At 32.0% G+C, this 21594-nt stretch overlaps 1 protein-coding gene across 3 annotated transcripts; it reads left to right on the plus strand.

The window, feature by feature from the left end:
- Positions 1–1736: 1736 nt before the first annotated feature.
- On the plus strand, positions 1737–7569 carry LOC111367610 (sugar transporter ERD6-like 6). 3 transcript variants are annotated; one of them, XM_022988576.1, is made up of 18 exons: positions 1737–2182; positions 2285–2347; positions 2470–2559; positions 2697–2756; positions 2859–2924; positions 3014–3079; positions 3890–3965; positions 4349–4413; positions 4497–4589; positions 4728–4808; positions 4934–5018; positions 5503–5549; positions 5634–5696; positions 5783–5842; positions 6017–6076; positions 6154–6213; positions 6918–7032; positions 7211–7569. In XM_022988576.1, the coding sequence occupies exons 1-18, from the start codon at positions 1985–1987 to the stop codon at positions 7321–7323; spliced, it is 1461 nt and encodes a 486-aa protein (XP_022844344.1). In that variant the 5' UTR covers positions 1737–1984; the 3' UTR covers positions 7324–7569. The 3 variants fall into 3 exon arrangements, with proteins under 3 accessions (XP_022844344.1, XP_022844345.1, XP_022844346.1); XM_022988577.1 differs by lacking the exon at positions 3014–3079; XM_022988578.1 differs by lacking the exons at positions 1737–2182; positions 2285–2347; positions 2470–2559 and having other exon boundaries at positions 2683–2756; positions 2844–2924.
- Positions 7570–21594: the final 14025 nt, after the last annotated feature.

A 21594-nucleotide genomic window follows, 5' to 3' on the forward strand; every position in this document is an offset into this window, starting at 1 on the left:
GTGGATCCGTAGTTTTTCCCTCGAACCGAACCAAACTGTTTCAAAATGGTTTGTTTTAGATTTAGATTTTTAAAAACCGCACAAAATCGAACCGAAACGTTTTTAAATTTTTTAATTAAAAATTTAATTTTATTAATTTAAAAATTTTATAGTTTTCACTTTTCAAAAAAAAAAAATCAAATTAGCAATATAAATTACAACCAGCTATTGAAATAATCATAGAAAGTAAATTAGGTTTATCATTATTGACCAATGATTTAATAGGTTCACAATACATGTCCTTACCCGATATTTAAACTAAACTAAAATTATTCCAAAATCATATGAAATGAAAAAAAGCATATATTTTCAACAATCCAAATCATAATTCTACAAAACTACGTCAGCAAATCACATATAAAGTTTCAGAAGCCCTAACATAAACTTTCATTTCCCTAAAATTTGACGCTTGTTTGTCATTACTGAATGAAACGCCAGTCACCTTTGCCTGTCAGTCTACTAATCTCTACCTAAATCGTCTCTTTCTCTCGTCTCTTTCAGTAAGTCTTTGATTCTTATTTAAGCCATTTTCCATTGTTCTTTCTTTTATTTGTTTTTTTGAATTTATTCTACACTTGTTCGTTGTGATTTAAAAAAAAAAAAAATTGTTTGTGTGTCTAGATGTTTAATGAACTTGTTTATGATTTGGAAAGAATGAAGGACAGAGTATATTGATTGTGTGAAAATGTTAAAGTTCTCTAATTAGTATTATTACCTTCTATTTTCATAAAGTAGTTAGATGATAAAATTCGTCAATTTCAATAAGTCGAAACTCTATCAATCTTTGTACGTCTAGACACATCCCTTTCAATTCTTATTTAACATTTCACTAATAAAATAAAAGGAGTTTTAACCAAACAATAGTAACAGAATGTAACTCTACCTTTACCAACTACTATATGATAATATGAATGTCAAACAAAAAAAGGTAAATAAAAATGAAGAAAGATGTATTTGTTCTATTAACATCTTTTAGCAACAAATTTTGAAAATAATTTATCAATGGATTTTATGGTAAATATGAATATAATTTAACATTTAACATTATTAGTTCTCATTTAAACTTATATTTAACTTATGTTAAATACATTACTATAATGTCCAAAGGTAAACCGCGGATTAAAATTGAACAAAATTGTAAATTATGGTTTGGTTGGAAAAATAAAATGGTTTGATTTGGTTTGGAAAAAAATTCAAACTGAATAAAATGTTTTGAGTTGAAAATATAGCACAAACCATTCAAATCGAATCGCGTTCCTACTTGATGTGAACTACAATCATTGGATCCATGGTGAAATTATAAATTCTAAACATAAAATGCGAATTTAAATATTCAAATTTCTCGGTTTAACGCCGACCACAAATTTCATCATCATTAATTAATAGTATCAAATCGTAATAGAGCCAAAATAGAAGGCCAGCTGGAAGGAATCTATCATTTTTATAGATGTTAGACGACATGAAAGTTAACGACGATCAATAAAAATAACTGTTAGAGTGTTGAATATGAGGATGTGGGAAAAAAAATTATTAGAAATTATATTCACAATATAATTTTTCTAAGATGCATTACATTTTAATTAACGGAATGTTGAATATGAGGAAGAGAAAAAATTAAATAAAATAAAAATAAAAAATTAAGGACATATGTTACAATGAGAAAATATTGAGGATTTTAATGCAATTAAAAAAAATGAAAAAGAAAAATTAGATAGTGGAATTTCCATTAACTACGTGGCATTCTTAAGCTTCTCCGTCGCCGTCGCAGCTGCTCGACCAGTTTCAGGCATTCTTTCTCCAACAAACAAACTGAAATGGTCGAATTCTTATACTGAAAATATAAATCAGAAATTATTTTCTTCATATTCCAGACACAAACAGATCGCTCTTAAGGATTCCAAAAACAAACAACTATTTTGATTAGTACTAGGAGAAAACTACGTCGATGAGTTCTGATGCTGCCACGGTGGAGGATGGGTTGCGCAAGCCCTTATTGCACACGGGAAGCTGGTATCGCATGGCGGGAATGGGCTCTCGCCAGTCCAGCATTATGGGCTCTTCTGCCCAGATCATCCGGGAGTCTATCTCCATTTTTCTCTGCGTCTTCATTGTCGCCCTAGGCCCGATCCAATTTGGCTTCACAGTTAATTGTTTCTACCTCCGATCCCTAGTAACATTTTAATTCCACGCATGAAGCTATGTTAAATATCATGTTTCTGATGTTAACAATTAACTGGCGTTCTAGTGTGGATACTCTAATCCTACGCAATCAGAGATCATTAACGATCTTGGACTTACCATTTCCGAGGTAATTTTTAATTTTTATGGGTAACGTTTACCGGAATTTGGTGTATTTGCATTTAATGCTGTTATGTAATAGAAATTACTTTTGGTTCTGAATTTTCTTTTGGTCATTGGTGGTGGGGAAAGTTTTCAATATTTGGTTCATTAGCAAATGTGGGTGCAATGGTTGGTGCAGTAGCAAGTGGCCAGATTGCGGAATACATTGGACGAAAAGGGGTATGATAATATGTAAATTAGCATAATCTAGTTTCCCTTTTTTGCTGATTGTGGTCTAGACAATGTAATAATTACATTTAATTATGATTTTATGATGCTGCTGTTGTTATTATATTATGTGAAATGCTGAAGTTCAGTCACTGATGATCGCTTCAATTCCAAATATAATTGGATGGCTAGCAATTTCATTTGCAAAAGTGAGTTAGAATTTCAATTTTATATTTTGAACTACAAGCTATGTTGTTTGACATTTTTTCATAATTAATGATCATTTTACACTTTAGTTGGAATGTATATAGGACTCGTCATTTTTATACATGGGAAGGTTGTTGGAAGGATTTGGCGTTGGCATAATATCTTACACGGTAACTTCTATTGAATAGTTTATATACCTTTGTGGAACTTTGATCAATGTTATTTTTTGCAAGCACTTCAGCTATTTGAATGTGTTTAGGTGCCTGTATACATTGCTGAGATAGCACCTCAAAACCTAAGAGGGAGCCTTGGATCTGTTAATCAGGTGCTTCATTTATGTTTCATGGGAATGTTTTACAAAATTACACCTATAGCCCCTACTTAATACTTAGATGAGCATTAGAGTCCAGCTCCATTTTTTTTTTTTTTTTTTTTATCATTAGTCTTCTTAAGCTTTAATTTCCATGGCATTTGGCTGACATCAACCCGAGCTGTGATTCTCAAGCTACTATAAATCCTAAACTATGACAACTTTGATTTGTTGCCGAAATTCCTAGTTAAGTTGCAGCTGATTTTCTCTCTCTTATTCTTGCATCTTCAAGACTCGTGTTTATTATGTTCAACTAATATGAAGTTTAATTAAGTTGATCAAATCATCTATTTCTCGGTGGTAGTGTAGTGAGACTGGTATAAAGATCCATTAGCTGGGAAGGGAGCAATGGTGTAGGTTCTGGCTGAACCAGACATGGTGGAGAAGGGCTATGGATGTGGTGGACTTCACGGGGGAAGGTGGGAGGCTGATGGGAGGGTGTGACACAGGCATGGTTGCTGGGGGAAGGAGAAGATGTCTTTCTCTTATTTTTTCAGTTTTGTGTTCTTTCTTTTAAGTGAATAAGAGATCAAAATCTCTGATCGTGTGAGAAACATATGACATTATAACAAAATTTAGGAACATAATCCATCTGTGGGTACCCAAGTGTCACATAAATTAAGGTTGTAGACCCGAGCGCTCATTTAATTAAATAATGTGGACTACGGGTGTAAGTTTCACTATTTTCCTTTTTCTAAGTTGATTAAAACTCAAGTTCAACAGGGTCAAAAGTTGGAATCCAATTCATTTATCTTCCATCTGCAGCTTTCAGTAACAATTGGAATAATGCTGGCATATCTATTGGGACTTTTTCTACCTTGGAGAGTGCTTGCAGTTTTAGGTGAGCCAAAAATATGTTATTTCTGTTTTTTCGTCTCATTACAACGCAATTTCTTTTAGCAAGTTTGACAAAGAGTTACTTGTTTGTATTCAATTGGTAGAACATACCACTTGTATTGGATCCTAATCCTTAAATGTAAAATATAATTGGTGAACAATAAAGTCATCCATGTCACCTTCTTCCTCATTTCTAAACTCTCTATTACTTGTAGATCTATGTATCTAATGTTCCAATGAAATGGGTCCTTTTTGAATGAGCTTAACAGTTAACATGCAATAGTAGAAGTCTAGTTAAGGCCTGAAATATCATTATTTGTTTGCAAATGCAACTGCTATGTTTAATTCTTCAATATGTTATAACTGTTGATTGAACGCAATTTGCAGGAATTTTGCCATGCACAGTCTTGATCCCTGGTCTTTTTTTCATACCAGAATCTCCTCGTTGGTTGGTAAGAGATACAAACTTGAATACAAGATTAAATGGGTTTTAGTCTGATCTAAGTTGATCTGATTTCATCTTTAACTAATCTAGGCCAAAATGGGCCTGAATGAAGACTTCGAAACTTCCCTGCAAGTTTTACGGGGATTTGATACAGACATCTCAATTGAAGTAAATGAGATTAAGGTGTTGACTTGATCCTGTCGTCTTGGTGAATTCTAACATATTATCATTCTGCAGACACATATCTCATACTTGAGAATTATTTGTCAATAAGCATATTCGTAAGTTTTATGGTAGTTATCTTCCACGTTCCTTTCTCAGAGATCTGTGGCATCGTCAACCAAAAGAACTGCTATCCGATTTTCTGAGCTTAAGAGAAGAAGATATTTGTATCCTTTGATGGTACACTGGATGCTCTAAAATTTTAGTCTCAGCTGGAATATTAGTCATATGATAATATTTCCCTGCAAAAGGGAAACTTTTCTTCCTTCTCTTCCTTCTGAACATCTTCTATTGGTATTCCACAGGTAGGAATTGGACTACTTGTACTTCAGCAACTCAGCGGCATCAATGGCGTTCTGTTCTATTCAAGTAACATATTTAAATCTGCAGGTGAGATTTCAAGTATGAATCATCAAACTACTATATATCAAATAATTAGAGAAAGGCCATCCTTTTCTTGAGAACGTGTCATCATATGATATCATGTATGACATGAGACGGAGTTCATTGGACTTGGTCATATGTCATGCTATTAGACATCTGCTAACTTGATTGGTTGAAACTAAATTGGGTACTGACTTTCTAACTGATCTAATGTGTCAGAGTAAAGCTGATTAGGTGTTCTAATCTTTGCTAAGTTGGCAAATCGGCTGAACTAACATTTTAGGTTTTTATATCCTTGTTGATCTATAACTATTGTTAGCTACAAGTTCTTGTCATTTGATCTATAAAAGTTTCTGTATATTTTCTTAACCAAATGAGTTCTTGGTGAATCAATGTTGGTAATATGTTTCAAAACTATTTTCTAGGGGCCATGATATATTATAGCTATTGTAAGAGTAAAATTGATAAATTTGTTATCAAATTTAAACAGGGATTGCATCCAGTAAAGCTGCAACATTTGGTCTTGGGGCTATTCAGGTAAGCATTGGCCTTCACTTACGCTATTGCTTTTACTATTTCCAAACCAAATCTGTGTAGTGAAAGAATCTTGTCATTGATAAGGTTATTGTCACTGGGATTACAACAACTTTGGTGGACAGAATGGGCCGCAGGGTTCTTCTGATAGTGCGTCTCGACTATCCTTTTTAACTTGGGGTTTATATTATTGCTTGATCTTAATAATTGAACATAGATTCTCTCTCTTCCTGTAGGTATCCTCATCTCTAATGAGTGCTAGTAGCCTCCTTGTTGCAATTGCATTCTATTTGGGGGTCAGTAATGAATTAGAGATCTCTGTACTTCTCGATATATTTGTTTTTTTTTTCCGTGATTTCATATGTTTGGTTTCTTTTATTTTCTAAACATAATTTGACTAAACACAATGTAATGACTGTCTTCTGGCTTTCTTAAGGTTTAATTGAATACTAATATCTTACTGAAAGCAGGATATTTTATCAGAACATACTCGCTTTGCCTTGGGAATATTGTCACTCATTGGGCTTGTGGTATGCCTTGCTTAGGATCTTTACATGACCCCAGCCATGGTGACACTTTTCTCACTTTCTGATTCATCTTTTGCCAGGTATTGGTGATTGGTTTCTCTATAGGACTTGGAGCTATACCATGGGTTATAATGTCAGAGGTATGGCAACATTAGTTTAGTGATCAATTTGAGGAAATGGGAAAAATAAATAATTTTCATTCTAAAAACTTAGAATGCTTTGTAAACTGCAAGACAAGATAATTTAAGGCTTCAGCCTGTTGGTTCAGATTTCGAAGTCCCTGCCGCTGGAGATTCATACATCCAATTCAAAACTCTAAAATGGAGCAAGAAACTTCCCTCCATGTAATTTAATTATTGAGGAATTTTATTTCAAAGAAACATTACAAAAACAGAGTTGAACCTTTTCCAGAACTATTTATCATGAAAGAATATATTGGGTACCTGCCAAGTCATAACTTCCCGAGGAGAGGGACATTGTGAAATTCAACTAAATTTAAATATTAGAACTCGTGTTATTTTTCCACTATGTTTCTAGTTCTCATCAAATAATAGATGATTGATTAACTATTAATCAGAAAGCAAAGATGTAGCACTTGTAGAATTAAAATTATGTTTCGTACGCAGTACTAGAATCACAACACGATAAATGAAAAGATTGTAACTTCTTTTTTCTTCCTTAATAATGTCCAATACTGGTGTAATTTAATGATGTAAACATACCATGACACCATGACACATAGTTGTTCGTTCCAAGTTCCTGTCTTTAGTTACTGTCGTAGATTAATGTAGATTTTGATTCACTTCGTACCAGAGTTCCTACATTTTGGTTTTGATTGTTACAGATACTTCCTGTAAACATTAAAAGTCTTGCTGGCAGTGTAGCAACACTGGCCAATTGGTTGACAGCATGGGTGGTTACAATGACAGCAAATTTGCTTTTCACTTGGAGCAAAGGAGGTTCTCTCTCTATCTCTCTCTCTCACACACACACACACACATGTATGTATGTATGTGTTACTCCAATATATGGTTTTGCTAGAATAGGCAAATAACGAGGAAAATGGTAGCATCTACACACGTCTATGTGTTTGTGCATGCGTGCATTATGGTATGCTGAGGCATTATATTTTTGCAGGAACTTTTCTCATCTATTCAATAGCATCAATATTTACAGTAGCATTCGTGAAGCTTTGGGTTCCAGAAACCAAGGGAAGAACATTGGAAGAAATTCAATATTCCTTTAGATGATACAGTTTGCAAGAGCACAGGTGTTCTCAAATTTGGTTTCATGATAATATTTTTAGTGAATACTTTTGCTTTCCTCAGTATTTCTTTGCATTTATCTTTTGAATATAGGAGGTTGGTTTATTTTGTAAAAGTCAATCGAGTGGTTTGTGCTGTTCTGTTTGACAGCAGCGTACTCCTAAAAAAATGTTTTTTTCACACACGATTATTACATTTCTTGTTCAATAAGAGTGTTGAGATCAAGAACGATCCTCTCTTTTGCTAGGAAACAGGACTATTGTACAGAGTCATTAAAATTATTTCCTTCCTTGGAAAAAAAATAAATTATTCACAGAGGAAATCCTACTCTCGACTAGAAGTTATGGATGTCTTTACGACTAGAAGACCGGAAAAATCAGGAGCCGGTTTGGAAACGGATTTTAAAAAATTGAGAAGTTAAAAACTGATAAATTAAACCAAGAACTGGGAAGATCACATCAAGAACCTGGTGGTTCACTTCCAAACTGATTTTTTTTTTTTTTAAATGTTTTGATTAATATCATCAAATCCTTGCACTAATGTGCTTGTAGAACTTCGCATTAGAGCCGGATCTAAGGAGAGGTCCAAAAGGCCATCGCCTTCGGCCCAGCTCTTTAGGAGGCCTAAAGAATTTATTTATTTATTTTTTTTATTTTTTTTTAAATTCCACTTATTACACTCAAAACCTTCAATAATTGTCCTCCTAAATCAAAACCTAGACCTCCTAAATTCGCAACTTCTCCAAAATTCAACGCGTTTGTACTAATTCACTCTTGCTCTGTACAACAAGGCTTCTCCAATAATGATATTATAAATTTGATAATGATATTGTATACATTTGAGGTTAAATTGCTTGATCTTTTTTGTTGATTTGCCTAGGGCTGGATATGATCTGATTCGGTTCGGTTCTCAAAATTTTCGGGTATTTAGTATGTGGGCCCGTCAGGTCCAAATTTAATTACGGAACCTTTCGGGTTCGGTTCCATTCAATTCTGTATTATAATTAAAATTTTAATATATACAAAGTTACGTTAATTTAAATAATGATATGTTCAATATTAGCTCTTACAAAATAACGTAGTTCAATCTTATGTGTTTCGCGTCTCTCTTTGCTGAATTCTTCATAAATTTGATTATTAAAATCACAGAAAGAGAAAGATAGCGAGCTCCAAATAATTAAGAGAAATGTTGTAAAGTTTTAATTCGATTTTGTCCTGTATAAACGACACTACAATAGAATAACAGATTTAGATAAAATTGAGGTCAATTTGATTAAATTGATTTTGAACTGAAAAATTAGAAATAGGAAAATCATATTTTGTGGTTTGAACTAAATTAACTAATTAACAAATTTGTTTAGAAAAAGTAAAATAATTTTACTTATTTAAAATAAATTAATTAAAAAAATTACGGAGATTCGATTTTTATTCGGTTCTTCGGGTCTTGGCCTAGAACCGAGAACCGAACCGAACCATACCCGTCGGTTCTTGATTCAAATAACCGTTCGGGTATTTAACTTGAGAAGAACCGTCGGGTTCAGTTTGATTCGGTCGGTTCGGTTCGAGAGTTTTGTCCAGCCCTAGATTTGCCTATTCTGTTTTATTGATTTTTGTTTTATATATGATTGCAACGAAAATTAATTGCTTGTCAGTATATATAGATTTTCATTAGCTTCTGATGATTTTTATAGATGCCACAGTTTTTAGATTAATCCGGTTTTATGAAATAAAGCTTTTTTATGGATTTTTATTGGTTTTGCATTGTGTGCCTACGCTACTTCTGTTGTTGTTGCTGTTGCTGTTATTATTATTATTAATATTATTATTTTATTTATTTATTTATTATTATTATTTTTTGTCACATTTGGAACACCATATTTTATGATCATGTAGGAAACAAAGAGCCACTGAGGATTGAAAATTTGGGCAATTATATATTGTTTTGTCGTTCATACGAGTATTTTAAATAATAGGTTTGTTGTGGGATTACTTGTTTTGCATCATTGGATTTGCATTGCTCTATTATTTCGTCTCTATTTTGGTGCCGAGTGTGAGTGTAGTGATTTTGAGGGTACTGCAAGTTTTAGATTAGGAATACTCATTTCATTGTATAACAAAAGAAGGATATGCATCAATATTACTATCAATTTGAGTGCACTCTATACCACTTTCTTTGGGTCAAAATTTTCACTTGCTTTCTGAACATGTACACATTTTGGGTGTTATTTTTCTTTGACATTGATGGAATATTAGACCGACATTTCAATGTAAGATCTGTCAAGAGCTCCACAAAAATTATATAGTTTCAGCCCAATCACATGAAATAGGAGGTGTGGGTTTAACAAATTTTATTGTGGCTTTTTTTGAGCAATTTTCAATGAAATTTGATGATGGTATGTGTGGATTCAATTGCCTTTGGTTTAGTTTATGACTTATGAGGGATTCATGAATAGTACTATCCGTTGATTAATTAACTATTATGTATTAATCTATGTTATCATTTTTATGAATTTGCATTATGGTTGAACAACTTGACTATTTAAAATTGATTGATATTTTTGTCTCCAAAATTGCAAGACTAGTTGGATTTAAGTGATCATTTAAAACATTATAATGTAAATATTTAGAATATTTTATTTTATTTTATTTTTTGTGTTATTGTTGATTTAACTTAACAAATTTAATTCCATAAAACTCTTATAAATGAAAAAAATTGATTACTTGCTATAATTTAGGAGCCCAAATTCTGAAACGCGCCTTAGATCTCGCTAAACATAAGTATGGCCCTGACACATTCTTACTCTTGTGAGTCTTCGATTCTCTCTTTGGCACAACTCTTATCTCTCTCTCTCTCTCTCTCTCTTTTGACTATAGAGCCTTTTTTTAACAAGCAATCTTCCACTATCTTAACATGCATCTTACATGCATTAAATGCTTAGCCAACTTTGGATTTCAGAAGTGGCAATGGCAGAGCATACTTATATAACTGCGCGGTTAGTTGATTAGCACAACTTGTTTAAGAGTAATACTAGAATTCTAAATGCTACTATTTATGTTGAAATTATGGTGCTATAATTAATGATGTATGTGTTAAATTGTGAATCCTAATTATTGTCATTAACAATACTAGTCGTGGATCGACCTATATCGTGAAGTTGTCGTGGGGGTTGGAAAGGTATACGTAGTGGTGACAGTCGGCCAAGTCTAGCCACGAGCTCAACTTATGGCTCATCTAAGACGAGCGGAGCCTGTTCTCAGCTTATCTGCTAAGGGCCAACTTGGCCCTTGAGCTCGTGACTCGTGGGGCCAAGTCGGGATTGACCCACGCGCTCGTCCTTTTTTAATTTTTTGTTCTTTTACTTTTCTTTCTTTTCTTTTTTTTAAAAAATGGTGAAAAACCTTCCTCATTTTCTTCGGGCTTCGACTTGCTACTTATTTTTGAGTCGGCAGAGTTAAAATTGTATATGAAAAACTTGTTACATGTGCATTTTTTTAAATCAATTTTTTTTAAAAAAGCATCCAAAAACGGAGAGTCCATCCCATGTTTTCAAGTATCGGCAATGGACCATGATTCCAAAAACACTTCATGTGTTTGGCATCATGCTTCATCAACGATATCTAGACTTGGGGATATGGACTCTTTGTTTTTAGATGAATGAGTAAAGAATTTTAGTCTTTCGAGTCCTTTTCTTACGAGGTATGGGAACCCTCCTTTTATCAAGGTTTGGAAGCAGCTACTTTCAAGTATGTGGATTAAAATTGTACACAAACAACTTGTTACATGTACACTTTTTTATTATTATTATTATTATTTGAAATCAAGCATTCAAAAAACGAAGAGGCCATTTTCTCAATTAAAAAAAGGAATTTTTTCTCATGTTCTTCCAGGTATCATCAATGAAACATCTATCAAACACATAAACTAAACATACTTCATGTGTTTGGCACACTTCATTGACATTACTTGAAGTTTGAGGAGACTGATTCTTCATTTTCGTTAAATTTAATTGTATTAATATGAAATATACAAAGCTGTAGAAGAAGAATATATAAATAACAAATTGAATTAAGCCCTCAATTGGTAGGGATTAAAATCATATTTTTATTAGATTTTGATAAAAGTAGATAAAGTATGTAGTTGAAAAGATGTAGAACCCATGAAATATGTAATTAAAATTGATTGTTGATTTTGACTTTGATTAAAATATGAATTTTAATCAATAACAAACAAGGGATGAGATTTAAAATTATTTTATTTATTATTATTATTATTATTTATTTTTATTTTTTTAAAATCCTCATTCTTGTATTCAGGTTTGGAACCATCTACTTAATTTTCGAGCAGGTGGAGTTAGAATTGTACACGAACAAGTTGATATGTGTATAACTTTTTTAAAAATCAAAATATTATTAAAAATAACAAAATTTGATTACATGACAAAATTGAATATCATTTTCTTGGTTTTAATGAAATAGTCTATAGTAACACTACGAAGAGTATTTCTACTTCTTTCTACATACCTTGGTTGGTGATATTCTTTCATGAATGTTGTGAAATGTTCGTTATCCACAATGCTTTGCGGCAATGAACTTGGATGCTTTAAAGTTGTTGAAACTTGTGGGTATGGGTTGTTTAGGTGGCGTTTGGGAAATGTTGCCAAGACGCTGCCTTTCTGTAATTCTTTTTACCTTCAATTTACATTCTGCTCATGTTGCTATCCCCCAAACTTGAACATTAGCTTACAGAAATGAGCAAAAATGCTAAAAAAGAAATATTTCATAATCTAATATATAAATAAATGAAAATAATGGGATAGAACTTGGGTCACTTTTCAAGAAGCACTTATTTAATGTTATTAGCTTGACTTTATGCCACGATCAATCTAAAACAACGATATTAACTATCTCTTTCGTTGTAGGGAAGTCCTTGACATAATGTTTGATACGTTGCCCATTACTATAAGATTTTCCTTTGCTGGATGATATAATTAAATTGAAAAATAAGGGAATACTTTAAGATAATGTGAAAGGCCCGGACCATCTTGAATTCCTCCAATTCATGTAACTATAGTATTCTTATTTTTTCAGACATTTCTAAATCCTTATTCAAGTGCCTTTAGTACCCAATTTTCTTTTTGCTCAAATTTCAGTAGTACGTGGCACATTTTCCAAACACCATCCGGTATGGTGACATTCCAATCGGCATTTTCAAAGTAGTGTGATAAGCCCATAATGCATCGTCCAGTTTTTTAAATCAATCTTTATGAGATGCATTCACAGCGAGTTCCAAGATTCTTTTTCACTGTCTTTTTGAAGTTTCAACATGTCTATTTGTTTGAGGGTGATAAGGTATGGCTTTTCGATGTTGTACTCTATATTTGTGAGGAACTACCATGACTAATCGATTGCAAAAGTGAGTTCTACCATCACTTATCATGGCTTGAGATGATCCATATCTATTGAATATGTACTTGTTAATGGAACCCACAACCACCTTGGCATCATTGGTTGGTAAGGCCTTAGCTTCCACCCATTTTGATACATATTCAACTGCCACTAAGATATATCGACTATTGTATGATGGAGAAATGGTCCCTTAGAATTGATGCCCAAACATCAAAGATTTCCACCTCTAATATATTGTTTAGTGGCATCTCATGATGAGCTAATATATTACCTGTTCATTGACACATATCATATGATCTGCAAAAATTGTGACAATCCTTAAATGTTGTTGGCCAAAAGAAACTGCATTGAAGCACCTTCGCTGTTGTTTTTATAGGGCCAAAATGTCCTCCATAATTTGAAGTACGAACCCATGTCAAATTACCTTCATCTCATCTTTTGGTATACAACTACTCATGATTTGATCTGCTATTCTTACAAGTGTGGATCATAGTAATAGAATTTAGCTTTATGGAGAAGCTTTTTCTTCTGCTAATAAGTTAAGTTTGAATCCACAAAACCACTAGCTAAATAGTTTAAAATATCCGCATACCATGGTGTCTTGCTCCATGCACCGTATTATCTAATCATCTAGAAATAATTCATTAATCTCCACCTCATCTGAATCCTTTGCCTACTCTAACTTTGATAAGTGATCTGCTACCTAATTTTCTATCCCTCTGTTTTTCATCACGAATCTCTATATCAAACTCTTGTAACAATAACACCCACCAAATCAATTGAGGTTTGATATATTTCTTTTCAAACAAGTATTTCAAATTTGAATGGTCTGTGCAGACAATTATCTTTGACTAAATCACATATTAACGAAACTTCTCAAAAATAGTTACCATTGCTAGCATTTCCTTTTCGGTTGTAGAATGATTGATCTGAGCATCTGTCAAAGTTCTATTAGCATAATTTATGACATGCAAAATCTTTTTCTTAGAACTGCTACAATAGCTGGTATCACACATGAGCTCGAAAAGTAACTCTCAATTTGGTTTAACTATAATGGGTGCAATTATTTACTTTTAGCCAAATGTAAAGAATATCCTTCATTGCTTATTTTTTTTGATTTTGACTACGCAATACAATGCCTCATATAGATCTGATAGATGTTCTACTTCAAAGGTATCAACTACAAGCTCATCAAGGACATCAATCTGGCAACAAGTATCTGAAGTCAAATGATGCTGCATTGCCTTGAATACAATGAATATGACATATTCATTGTCTAATATAAGAATCATCTTTCCATCATACACATCTATCAATGCTCTTTCAGTGGCTAGGAAATGTCTTTCCAAGATTAGATGAATGTCTCTATCCTCTTCCATGTTCCAGATAATGAAATCCGCTGGAAAGATAAATTTGTCACCTTGATCAGTACATTTTCAATAATACCTTTAAATTTTTTAATGTATCTATCAACTAGTTGCAAAGATATAGTTGTTGGTTTCATTCTCCTAATCCAAGAGACATGTACACAGAGAGTGGCATTAAATTAATACTAGCACCTAAGTCACATAATGAATGCTTAAAATAATTAGATGCAATGTTGCAAGGTATAATGAAACTGTATTGATCTTTTAGTTTAGGAGGTAGTTTTTTAGGAGAATTACATAGCATTCTTTGTTTAGACTGATTGTTTCATGTTTTTCTAGCTTTCTTTTGCTAGAAAGAATTTCCTTTAAGAATTTGGCATAGCCGACCATTTGTACTAATGCATCTACGAAAGGGATGTTGATATGCAATTTCTTAAAAACCACTATGAACTTTGCAAACTGTTTGTCCAACTTTTTCTTCTACAATCATTGAGGAAAAGAAAATGGTGGTCCATCAACCTTAATTGGACTTTGTTCTCTTACTATTGGTTTTGCTAATTGCTGAGCTATGTGACCAATTTGCATCTCCAATTTCTTAATCGATGCTTGCTATTTTATAAAATTTATATCAATTTGTTGGAATACTTTGTTTGTTTTCTGTATATATTGTTACATATCACCCAAACCTGGTTTCCTATCTTGTCAGCAAGATTTGAACTACTCCCTTGTTGTTGATTATTAGTTTATCTAAAGTTCGGACGTTACCTCCATCTTGGATTATTTGTTTGTCCATATAGGGTGAAATTGTGAGAAACATTTTGAATATAGTTTACTTCTTCCGCTGGAAGAGGAAACATCAAGCAATTTTTTGTAGTAGGATTCGTGTTATGCAAAAGTACTTTTCGAGTTAAACCATCACAAGTGTATAATTCGTTGACAAGTAATAAAGTGAATGTGAGTCCATTTATCGTCTCACAGAGATTGATTTAGGTCGATTAAAATTATCGCAACCTTAACCGAAACAAGAGTAAAAAGGTGTGTTAGTTGTGATGAACTTCCAAAATAAGCTACGTATGCAACTATGAATGAATTAATAAATTAAATATAAATAATACTAAATGAAAATTGATGTGTTTTAATGAATGATAAGCATTAAGATCATGAATTCCCATGTAATGATCCCTTTTAACTTTAATTTTACACATTGACAGTACGATTGAATTTTCATGAATCAATGTTCCTATTTTACTCAATAATCTCTCTCGAGTAATATTAAACTTATTCTCATAAATGACTCCAATATATTTGTATGATGGATGCTTCTATACAAAAATGGTTGAATTTTTATGAACACTTAAAGATTCACAAAAGACATAGCGGTATATCTCTATTCCTATCAAATCGCATGACGATTTATATCATGTTAAGCCTATTTTTCTTCTTTCGAATACATAAAATAAGCTACCACATTCACACAATTACCATACACAATAATCGTGGAGAAAAGAAATTCATATAAACCATTCAATATCCAAAATGTGTTTTTGATGTCAACTATGTAAAACTAAACATTAAAATTCATATTACACAGTTCATAATTCTTCTAGCACAAATAAATCTAGCCTAGCATGTTGAAAAAAGAAAATAAAAAGGATATTGGAGAAACGATGTCACCAATATAAATCTTGAATTGAAACTTTGCGTCGTCCGATCAATCTTCTTGTTTCTTGCCTCCTTTTATGCTCTAAAACCCTTAGGAATGTGTAATAAAAACTTAGGGACGGCCGTAGGGCTTTAAAAGTTGTCCAAAGATTTGTTTCCATAAGAATTTTAATCAAATACGGAAACTAGATTTTTCTCACCGAATTTGTACTATGCTATAGCATAGTTCAATGAAATTTGGCCTTGAACCACTCTGAAAATTCCTATGCGATTGCATTGAAGAAATAATATAGCATAGTTTGAGTAAAAATTCAATCTCGACATTTTGGTCCCCAAACTCCGTTTTCTCGTTTATTGACTTCTTTTCTCATTTCTTCTTCTTCCAATATTTTATGTCTTTACTAAATTAGCCATTGACTCTTTCATATCATTGTTTTTTCTTTGGGGGTCATATTTTGGCTATTTGCGCTTTAATCCTTAAACTTTTGTTTTCTTCCATTTTGGTCCTTTTTTCTCTTGGTTCTCCTTACTTTCTGTCATATTCATCAATGTTGTCCTATAAAACATAATTTTTATAGAATTAAGCCATATTTCAACACATTTGCCAACAATTATCCATCTTTTATGACATAAATAAGTGTGTAAAACTCACTTATAAAATCTCTCAAACTTGAACTATTGTATGTCCTCAAACAAAGTTGTTGCTTAACTCCACACGAAACATGATTTGACAACTTGTTGTATCTCAGGATTAGAATTCAGTAATAAACACAATGTACAGATTTAACAGTGCAAAATCAAATCAACATCCACCTGTTATATGCATAACTAGAGATGTGTGTGTGTATGAACTCATGTAACCATATCGAGCTCATGATTGGTTCAATTCTCGACCCGTAGCTGTCAAATATCTCCTTTGTTCGCTCGAGAGATACACATTTCCAAACTTATTCTTTTCACTTAATAATCCTGATGTGTGTTCTAAGGTTGAGGTTTACTTAATTCAAATCCTTACCCTCTCTTAGTTTTGGTAGATCTTACTATCACAAGTTCACGCTTTAACAAGTAGAGATTCTTCTATTTTTGATTATTTCAACCTTTAAGATGAAACTGAATTACTTGCCTTCCATTAAAGGTATAGTTCTATCAACCAAATGACTTGGGGCTAAACCACTACAATTGTATCTTTCTACACTTCTTCTTAAAGCTCTCTCTAAATTACATCTTCTCATTTGCTTTCTATATAACTCATGTATCGAGTTTTAAGTCGATGCCTCCCAAGCTAGTTGATTTCAGGATGTCAAGTTTTCAAATACCTTACAGCCTTATTCACTTGAGTTATAAAGGCTCAAGAAGGTGATTTTTATTAACTTCTCCTTCTCTTGCTTTCTATATGATCCCTTTACTGAGCTTTAGGTTGGTGAGTCCTATGTTATTTGACTTTAGGGTATCAGGTTTTCAAATAACCTTACAAGCTTACTTTCTCGAGTCATAAAAGCTTCAAGAGAAGTTTTACTCACATACAGGTTAATGCTATGCCCATTTTTTTTAGACATTTAGTTTCCAAAACCAACCCCTAAACTAAGACTTTCACCTTATCTTCATCTTACTGGTTTTAAACAATCCACACAAGATAATTTCATGCAGGAACCCTACTCATCTTAGTGTTCCCTAATAATAGTTCAACCATCTCCAAACTAGGGTTGTAAGCAAAAATCGCAAAACCAAAAACCCAAACCGAAACCGCATTTTAGAAACCATCGGTTTGGTGCCACGTGGACCCGATCAACGAAATGGTTTTGACCTAAACCAAACCGGTCAAAATGGTTTGGTTTATGTTTGAGAATTTAAATTGCGGTTTAAAACCAAACCAGATCGGCGAAAAAATATATAAAACTAAAAAAATGAAAAAATGAAATTTTTTGAAAATTCATTCAAATATGTAAAATTCAATAGTTTTGTCATTTGTGAGTATTTTTGTCAATTCTAATTTTCTAATACAGATATATTATTATTATTATTATTATTATTATTATTATTATTATTATTATTATTATTATTATTATTATTATTATTATTATCCAATAATCCTAATATATATTTAATAATTTCAAGACTAACATAATCTATCAAAAGTCATTTTCCTCTTCAAAATTTAGATGAACTCCAGTTGACACCCAACATAGTTTTGAGCCACCGGCACCACACACTTCTTTTTCAGTTTTTTCACACCTCTTCACAGTTGAATTGAAGTCCATTATATTAAATCGGAGACAAAGAGATCCTAAACTTTCGGTGATAATATTTGCTACAAATAAAGTTTCAGATCAATAATTTTTTGGAGCAAACTAAGGCAAGAATCTGAAATTAAATGTGTTTCGTAACATTATACAAATGTAAATTTGAGTAATTGTTATGTTTAGATATTATAAACAATTGTTTTATTATTGTGGTTGGTTATTCTCTTTATTTAATCAGTATTCTTTTTTTCAGATATGATGATCACAAGGTTTTGTTGGATATAATTATGTTTTTTGGACCTTATATTTAATTTAGTAGACTTGTATTGTAATGTTATTGTATCGTCATTAGCCTAAAAAAGGTGAACAAAAATGAAAAAAAACTATGTTTTAGTTTATTGTGATTTCACTTTGATTTAGTTGATATCTAAATTTATAGTAAATATATTTAGCCCCTATTTGAGCCATATTTTTCATATCATCATAGTGAGAAAATTTACTATTGGAGAGGAGATTGGGTCCCACACATGAAATAGCAGGTAACAAAGGCGGCTGGACTTGTAGAATAATGGTCCAAATTTTCATTTTTTTTGTCCCAAAAATTTGGTTTAAATAGGGGCCTAGTTTGTTTTAAATTTATTACTAGTGAGATATAAATATATATTAAATCCAATGAATTAATAACATAAAAGTAGACGGGCAAAAAAATATATGGTGAAATCGGACCAAACTGTTAGATTTAGGTTTGAGTTTTTTTCAAACCGTTCAAAATGGTTTTGTTTAGGTTTGGGTTTTTCTCAAACCGTTTTAAACGGTTTGGTTTGAAAATTTGTCAAAAATCGGTAAAACCGAACTGCTTACACCCCCTACTCCAAACTACTCTAAAAATGGACTATGGATAAGTACAATAGTGGTTTTTTGGGTTTTACTTACTTTGTTAAACTCTTCTCTAAATAATGAACCATATCACGAACTTAATGTGTAGAACATGAGTGTCATGTTTCACATAAACAAGTATTGTGTAATCTAATCATATACTATTTCCACTATTCTTAGTCCATAGCTATTCCAACATTCAACATCATTGTCGGCAAGGCTATCAAATTCATAAAAGCACAACAAAAGAAAGAAAGTAAAACTACAATTTTTTTTTCTTTTTTTACACAAACAATCACACAAAAAAAGCAATAATTTATATAAAAATATTGATGAATGTGTCAAAAAAATTCTACCACCCCTAAACTTATACAAAATATTACCCTTAATGTAAAAGAAAAAAATAATTAAAATAAAGTAGCAAGGATCAGAGACTCCCTGATGTAGATGCAGATAGGTGGAAGGATCAGGTTGGTCCTATTGGTAGATGTCATGACAACTACCACTTTTCTTTGTTGCTAGGCTTCAATTTTCTGTTTCAGAAATTCAAAATAAATGTTAATTATAGCAAATAAGGTTTAAATATTTGTAGTGTATTCACACTAAAAATAATTCTAATCTTCTGACATTAAGAAGATTGAAATCTAGGTGCAACCTTAAGAATGCATATCACTTCAATACAAGCTCAATATAATGCTAGGATGTTAACGATGAGCCTAAATAAAATGAATTCAATAAGTAAACATGCCTAAATTATTAATGCTAGTTTTAAAATACTACCTAAAATATAATCATTAAATGCATGAGTTCTTAACCATGGCCCTAAAATATTAATTCAATCCCTAAAAATACGTGTAATGCAACAGCTAATCAAAATAAGTGAAAGGGGATAGAAAAATGGGTTTTCTCCCATTAAGTACTCGATTTATAGTCTAACACTCGACTTTTGGTACAAGTGTGTCATGGAACTTTGAATTTGGTTTTGGATGTCATGCTTAGCTTGCTCAATATGACATTGTTCCATATTGCAACTTTCCTCCAAATTTTAAATTTACCCTCTCTAAGTAGTATGACTTTCCCTTATCACCCATTTCAAACTCAATAATGTAAACTTCAATCGCCTAATAAGATTTAATCACAAAATCAATTTTTGAGCAAACAATAAAGTTGAGTATTGCATGCTAATTTTCTCTTCTTTGAATCCTACAAGTTCTTTTTTGCCCATTATGAGTAATTTCTTCATCATTTCGTGCTTTACTTCTTTAATTGAAGTTGTCTCGAGTCTAACGTTTGTATTCAAAACATTTGGCAAAAAAAAAAAAATGATATCTCCCCTGAGATTCTTCTCCTATTGTTATATCTATAAGAAGTTCAATTGACATGATTCCCTTAATTGATGTCCATTAATAATTGGTGGAAGAAATAATCCCATAGGCAAATTGCCCACATCAAATTGCGATGAGAGAAATAATGTAATAGGTAAGTCACCCAACACAGTTTCATCAAGTTTACATTCTACTTTTAAATTTCATAGATGTTCTATAATGAGATCACCAACAAGCATATCCCTTAAATCAATTTCTTGAGCTTCCAATTGAAGTCACATACCAGCATCTTGTTAAAATCAACCATAGCTGTCTTTTATCCTACTATTTTTGTTCTTTTATATATCCTGAAAAAAGAGAGAAAAAGAAAAAACAAACTAAAGCGGAATGAAAATAACAATACAAGAATACAGGAAGAAGTCTGAATTAGTGCTAATATAAATAAAAACAAACTCAAACTCAATTCCCGACAACGATGCCAAAAACTTGTACATGAAAATATCTTTCTATTTAAAACTTCGCAAGTGTATGATTCATTAACAAGTAATAAAGTGGATGTGAGTTCAAATATCATTCCATATAGATTGATTTAGTTTGATTTTAATTGTAGCAATCTTAATCGAAGTAAGAGTAATAATGTGTGTTTGTTGTGATGAACTTATAACCACAATAAACTACGTATGCAATTATGAATGAATTAACTAAATTAAATGAAAATTATGATAAATGAAAATTGATTTGTTTTAATGAATGAAAAATGCATTACAATAGCCAATTATCATGTAATAATCATTTTTAACCTTAGTTTTACACATTGACAACACGATTGAATTTTGACGAATCAATGTTCCTATTTTATTCAACTCTCTCTCTCTCTCTCTCTTGAGCAATGTTAAACTTATTCCCATATAGGACCCGACTATTTCTACAAGGATGCGAACATACAAGAATATATGAATTTTTATGAACACTTAAAAATTCACATAAGGCATAGTAGTATATCTCTATTCCCTATCGGACCTTATGACAATTTATACCATGTCGAGGCTATTTTCCTTTCTTTTGAATGCATAAAATAAGACACATATTCACACAATTACCGTGCACAATAATCGCGGAGAATGGAAATTCATATAAATCATTCAATATTGAAAACATGTTTTTGATGTCAAATATATAAAACTAAAGATTAAAAATTCATATTACACAGTTTATCATTCTCTTAGCACGAATAAATTTAGCTTAGCATGTTGGAAAGAAGAAAACAAAAAGAATATTGAAGAAACGACATCAGCAATTTAAATCCTGAATTCAAACTTCACATCTTCCTATCGATCTTCTTGTTTCTTGCCTCCTACCTTCTAAAAGCCTTCGGAATGTG

The sequence above is a fragment of the Olea europaea genome, chromosome 18 (genome assembly GCF_002742605.1).
Source record: "Olea europaea var. sylvestris chromosome 18, O_europaea_v1, whole genome shotgun sequence".
In the NCBI taxonomy this organism is placed as follows: domain Eukaryota; kingdom Viridiplantae; phylum Streptophyta; class Magnoliopsida; order Lamiales; family Oleaceae; genus Olea; species Olea europaea.

Coding starts and splice junctions, on each gene's coding strand:
- LOC111367610 (XM_022988576.1), top strand. CDS start 1,985: ATGAGTTCTGATGCTGCCACGGTGGAGGATGGGTTGCGCAAGCCCTTA. Junction 2,757..2,858: donor TAGCAATTTCATTTGCAAAA/GTGAGTTAGAAT, acceptor GAATGTATATAG/GACTCGTCATTTTTATACAT. Junction 2,925..3,013: donor TTGGCATAATATCTTACACG/GTAACTTCTATT, acceptor GAATGTGTTTAG/GTGCCTGTATACATTGCTGA.